The sequence below is a fragment of the Carassius auratus genome, unplaced genomic scaffold, assembly GCF_003368295.1.
Source record: "Carassius auratus strain Wakin unplaced genomic scaffold, ASM336829v1 scaf_tig00214260, whole genome shotgun sequence".
Lineage (NCBI taxonomy): Eukaryota > Metazoa > Chordata > Actinopteri > Cypriniformes > Cyprinidae > Carassius > Carassius auratus.
In genome coordinates this window covers 148,207-154,206 of record NW_020527583.1, presented here as the reverse complement: position 1 = coordinate 154,206, position 6,000 = coordinate 148,207, and the positions used below count along the sequence as shown (strand labels likewise).

Below are 6,000 nucleotides of genomic sequence, written 5' to 3'. Positions count from 1 at the left end.
TTTTACAGAAGTTGGTATTGCAGCAACAAGTAATCGTTTTAGTTTTGTGTTCTTTGCTGTCTGCTTGTCCTGACGCACCGATTCACTGCATTTTCCAGCAGAGATCACAGGCTGGGAGGATGACAGCTCGAATGTATTTCTCGTTGATTGCTGTTTTTTTCTGTCTGTTTGGATACTTCAGCATAGCTCGCGCTATTCAAAGACGAACCACAGGTGAAAAGATCTGTTAATTTCATTACAGAACCTGAAGAAATGCAGAAATGAGTGACTTTCAGTCTTTGAAAATAGTTAACATCGCTTATGAATGCGTAGTAGGTTTTAAACCGCTTTTGATATGAAGCAGACAAATGCATAAACTTTGTATTTCGGTTTGAGACCCATTGCAAAACCACAGATTTACAAATGGTGAAACCGCACTCCCCTTATAATCCTCTTGAATTCTCTAGTGGATGGTTTCTGTCCGGAGAGGCTGATGGTCGAACCATCCCATCGAGGCTGTTCCTCTGATGAAGACTGCCCTGGAGGGCACAAATGCTGTCGATTTGAATTTGGGCCTGTTTGCGTGCTGCCTGTTTTCAGTGAGTTTCAGTTAATAATCGATGCTAAGGTTAAACTCACACACACACACACATACTAGTAACACTCTGGATTCAATGTAAGTCCTAAGCAGAGAGTTTGCCTTTAGTTGTTCTCTAAAGTCGGATTGAAATCATCCCTTGGGATGGCTTTAAGGACCGGATGGATTTACAAAATAAAAAGGAATAATGCTTCAAACAGTGGTTCTCAATTCCAGTCCCGGGGACCCCTTGCTCGTCCCTTGCTAAAGCCATCCCTTTGCATGTCCCCCTTATTTAACACCCCAGATTGTGATCATCAGCTTGTCAGGAGAGAGATCCAGGAACTGGACCAACAAGCTGATGATTTCAATCCGGTGTGTTAAGTAAGGGTGTTCCATGACTGGAATTGAGAACCACTGACTTGGAATGGAATTCTTTCTTTAGATAAAACTTGCCATTCACCAACCCTGATCAAAGCCGCCTACCTCAGATTTTTCTAATGATCCCAAAGACATTGACTGGCACTGATTAACATGCTCGGGTGTGTTTGACTAGGGTTGGAGCTAAACTCTGCAGGAATGTGGATCTCGAAGTCCAGATTTAAGGATCTCTGGTCTATATGCACAAACTAAAGCTGACTATCTGTGTTCATGCAGTGAAGCCAGGTCAATGTCCCATACCGGAGATGATCCCACTCTGTGCTGATAGCTGTTTCAATGATGGCCAGTGTCCTGCCACACAGAAATGTTGCCCAACCACCGGTGGCTTTGCATGCAGTGAACCGCGTGGCCAGGGAAGAGGTCAGGCAACTTGCCATGGAAACGGTTCTGGCCAGGGAAGCGGCTATGGCCAGGGCGCGGGTCAGGGAAGCGGCTATGGCCAGGGCGCGGGTCAGGGAAGCGGCTATGGCCAGGGCGCGGGACAGGGCGCGGGACAGGGAAGCGGCTATGGCCAGGGTGCGGGACAGGGCGCAGGACAGGGAAGCGGCTATGGCCAGGGCGCAGGTCAGGGAAGCGGCTTTGGCCAGGGTGCAGGACAGGGTGCTGGCCAGGGAAGCGGCTATGGCCTGGGAAGCGGCTATGGCCAGGGTGCAGGAGCTGGACAGGGAAGTGGCGCAGGAGTTGGACAGGGAAGCGGCTATGGCCAGGGCGCTGGAGCAGGACAGGGAAGCGGCTATGGCCAGGGCGCTGGAGCAGGACAGGGAAGCGGCTATGGCCAGGGCGCAGGAGCTGGACAGGGAAGCGGCTATGGCCAGGGCGCAGGAGCTGGACAGGGAAGCGGCTATGGCCAGGGCGCAGGAGCTGGACAGGGAAGCGGCTATGGCCAGGGCGCAGGAGCTGGACAGGGAAGCGGCTATGGCCAGGGCGCAGGAGCTGGACAGGGAAGCGGCTATGGCCAGGGCGCAGGAGCTGGACAGGGAAGCGGCTATGGCCAGGGCGCTGGAGCAGGACAGGGAAGCGGCTATGGCCAGGGCGCTGGAGCAGGACAGGGAAGCGGCTATGGCCAGGGCGCAGGAGCTGGACAGGGAAGCGGCTATGGCCAGGGCGCAGGAGCTGGACAGGGAAGCGGCTATGGCCAGGGCGCAGGAGCTGGACAGGGAAGCGGCTATGGCCAGGGCGCAGGAGCTGGACAGGGAAGCGGCTATGGCCAGGGCGCAGGAGCTGGACAGGGAAGCGGCTATGGCCAGGGCGCAGGAGCTGGACAGGGAAGCGGCTATGGCCAGGGCGCTGGAGCAGGACAGGGAAGCGGCGCTGGAGCAGGACAGGGAAGCGGCGCTGGAGCAGGACAGGGAAGCGGCGCTGGAGCAGGACAGGGAAGCGGCGCTGGAGCAGGACAGGGAAGCGGCGCTGGAGCAGGACAGGGAAGCGGCGCTGGAGCAGGACAGGGAAGCGGCTATGGCCAGGGCGCTGGAGCAGGACAGGGAAGCGGCTATGGCCAGGGCGCTGGAGCAGGACAGGGAAGCGGTGCTGGAGCAGGACAGGGAAGCGGCTATGGCCAGGGCGCTGGAGCAGGACAGGGAAGCGGCGCTGGAGCAGGACAGGGAAGCGGCGCTGGAGCAGGACAGGGAAGCGGCTATGGCCAGGGCGCTGGAGCAGGACAGGGAAGCGGCTATGGCCAGGGCGCTGGAGCAGGACAGGGAAGCGGCTATGGCCAGGGCGCTGGAGCAGGACAGGGAAGCGGCGCTGGAGCAGGACAGGGAAGCGGCTATGGCCAGGGCGCTGGAGCAGGACAGGGAAGCGGCGCTGGAGCAGGACAGGGAAGCGGCGCTGGAGCAGGACAGGGAAGCGGCGCTGGAGCAGGACAGGGAAGCGGCTATGGCCAGGGCGCTGGAGCAGGACAGGGAAGCGGCTATGGCCAGGGCGCTGGAGCAGGACAGGGAAGCGGCTATGGCCAGGGCGCAGGAGCAGGACAGGGAAGCGGCGCTGGAGCAGGAGCAGGACAGGGAAGCGGCGCTGGAGCAGGAGCAGGACAGGGAAGCGGCGCTGGAGCAGGACAGGGAAGCGGCGCTGGAGCAGGACAGGGAAGCGGCGCTGGCCAGGGCGCTGGAGCAGGAGCCGGACAGGGAAGCGGCGCTGGAGCAGGAGCCGGACAGGGAAGCGGCGCTGGAGCAGGAGCCGGACAGGGAAGCGGCGCTGGAGCAGGAGCAGGACAGGGAAGCGGCGCTGGAGCAGGACAGGGAAGCGGCGCTGGGGCAGGAGCCGGACAGGGAAGCGGCGCTGGGGCAGGAGCCGGACAGGGAGCTGGCCAGGGCGCTGGAGCAGGACAGGGAAGCGGCTATGGCCAGGGCGCTGGAGCAGGACAGGGAAGCGGCTATGGCCAGGGCGCTGGAGCAGGACAGGGAAGCGGCGCTGGAGCAGGACAGGGAAGCGGCTAATGGTCCTATATCCGATTCAATGATCTATGCTAAGCTATGCTAAAAGTGATACCCGTCGACCCCGGACCTGACCCGGGACCCGTACGGGTTCGGGTCTATATTTTAAATCATCAGCCGGGTCCGGGTCGGGTCCGAATCTATTACCTCGGGTCCCGGGTCTGTTTAACATTGTGTGTAATACCCGTGCGATCGCCGATCAGAGTCATCGGACTCGGAGAACATCCGGCCGTGATCAAAGACTGCTTGTGTTTTTTGGAACTTGCAGCATGTAAAATTAGGAAAAGAAAAGAGTGAGCCAGATCTTTCTCTCTCTCTCTCACTCGCAGACTCAAGAGTTAATACAAATGTACACACGGTAATGCTTGCAGACTTGGCACACTCATGTTTAATATATTTCAAATCAGCAACACAATCTGAGGTGAACTGTCACCTGAATGTTTTCTATTACGCTCAAATTGCGTTAAGGCATTTTTGGTTGATAAAGCTAGCACGCATGTGCAATCAATGTTTCTATGGCAAGCAGTGAGGGACACTTCGACCGCCAAACCGCGTTTTACATTTTCTCCCATTTTTATAATATTATAAATGAACCGTTTAATCTTAAAGTTTTAGTGGTTCAGATTCAGACTCGATGCAGAGCAGAGAGCACAGACAGAGATCAGATGATAGTAAATAAATAATGTCAGCGGCCATGGCATTGCACGAGCGATCGTTATTATAGTTCAAAAGGCAAACAGTGTAAGTTATTATGCGAATTAACTAGAGTCAGAATGTACATGTGCACAGTAGCATTTGTCATCCGTCACCGTGACATCAAGTGGACTTTTGAAGCTGAAATAATGAGTGGATTCCGCTTGGACTTGGAATAACGAGAGGAATAACATGAATAACTTTCTTGACGGAGGACTGTAATGCATCACAGGCAGTCAGGTACAAGGAAGAGAGATCACGGCTCTTTAAATTAGGAAAGACAAAAAGCTGTATTCTTCGCAACAGTTTTATTGACTTGTAATAGCAATTTAAGGTGGAATATGCCAACGTCGGGTCTGTGTCTTCCCGGCCGGTTCGGGTCCAGATTTCAAGTAATATACGGGTCCGGGTCGGGTCCGGGTAGGCATTTCTCGGATCTACACGGGTCCGGGTCCAGCTTTTGAAAAAATAGACGGGTCCGGGTCGGTTCGGTGTAGTACATTACGGGTCTCTGTCGGGTTCGGGCAAGAATTTTTGGACCCATGAAGACCTCTACTGTGTAACCTAGTGAGTTTAATCACTCTGAACATATTTGGAACAAAATTATTTGACGGTTTACTAAATTTAAATTACTGTCTTTTCGCACACAAATATATCACGACTAATGTAAATGACTCAAGTCCTGGAATGTATCATATCACTCCTGCATCCTTTTTGAAGCTTGGAAGCTCCACCCCCCCCCCCCCCCTTAATTTTAATTGCATGGAAATCAGATTCCAGTAAGTAAAACAACTATCTCTATAAAAACTTTGTGTGAGCTGTGTTTACCTCGTTTTATCCTGTCATATTCATTCTTGTCCTTCCTCATGTTCTTCTTATGTTTCTTGCTTTTGTTTTTCTTGTTTTTGCTTTTCTTTTCTTTTCTTTTTTGACGAGTCCCTTCTGAACTTGAACTTGAAGAGGAGTCATTACAAGATTCTCCTGTGACTGATGATTCTACATCAGTTGCTGTGTTCCCATCACTAGATAGGTCAACACCACCAGTGTCTTCATGTGCCACCGATGTTTTAGGAATCAGATCATCTGAAGGAGGAAATATAACAAATATTGCATCAAAATCAATACAAATGCAATATGCATTTTCAAGTTCCTTTCCATTGTATGAAACATAAAAGGAAATTCAGGTGCACTATCTGAAACAGTGCTCAAAATAAATTTTAAGAATACAAATATGGAAACCACACATCTAAAATATATAATCTATACAATCCAATGTATATATTAGTGTAAAGATTATAAAATGAATGTTGAGCCGTTACTTTGCTGTGCTGAAAGCTCCACTACTTGTTGCCGAAGCTCACTGTTCAGGGCTTCCAACTCATTCACTGTATTTTGTAATACTTCCACCTTGTTCTGCCACATCAGTATTTCTTGTTTTATTGGCTTCATTGTATTCACTGGAGCTAAAACAACAACAAAAACACAGTGAAAACACATTTATGTAGTTTACAGAGTTAACAGCATAATGGAGGAGTATATAAATATATTAAGAGAAAACAGATTTCCTATACATTGAAGGCCACAAATAAAACTAAAGAAACCAGTGTATCAAGTGTAAGAACTGCTATTTGCTAAATGATTACTGTTTGACAAATGACTTACCTTCACATTCATCCTCTAGACTTTCTAGTACGTTGCGTTTTTTTATAGGTGTTGTAATGTGACATCTAATAATCAAAGAATAAATACATTAATAAACCATGTCACATACAGTAGCATGCATCCAATCAATGTATCAATGTTCAGGGTAAGACCAGGCCGATTGCATAAACAGTCTTTATGGTAAGAACTAGTCTAACTAGCAGTCAGACAAGGGCT

The 6,000-nt window shown here is 51.0% G+C and overlaps 1 protein-coding gene across 1 annotated transcript; it reads left to right on the top strand.

The window, feature by feature from the left end:
• On the top strand, positions 1–4,690 carry LOC113091664 (GPI-anchored CFEM domain protein A-like). The gene is made up of 4 exons (XM_026257265.1): positions 1–213; positions 447–578; positions 1,214–1,513; positions 4,671–4,690. The coding sequence occupies exons 1-4, from the start codon at positions 120–122 to the stop codon at positions 4,688–4,690; spliced, it is 546 nt and encodes a 181-aa protein (XP_026113050.1). The 5' UTR covers positions 1–119.
• Positions 4,691–6,000: the final 1,310 nt, after the last annotated feature.

Coding starts and splice junctions, on each gene's coding strand:
- LOC113091664 (XM_026257265.1), top strand. CDS start 120: ATGACAGCTCGAATGTATTTCTCGTTGATTGCTGTTTTTTTCTGTCTG. Junction 579..1,213: donor TTGCGTGCTGCCTGTTTTCA/GTGAGTTTCAGT, acceptor GTGTTCATGCAG/TGAAGCCAGGTCAATGTCCC. Junction 1,514..4,670: donor GGGAAGCGGCTATGGCCAGG/GTGCGGGACAGG, acceptor GGACCCATGAAG/ACCTCTACTGTGTAACCTAG.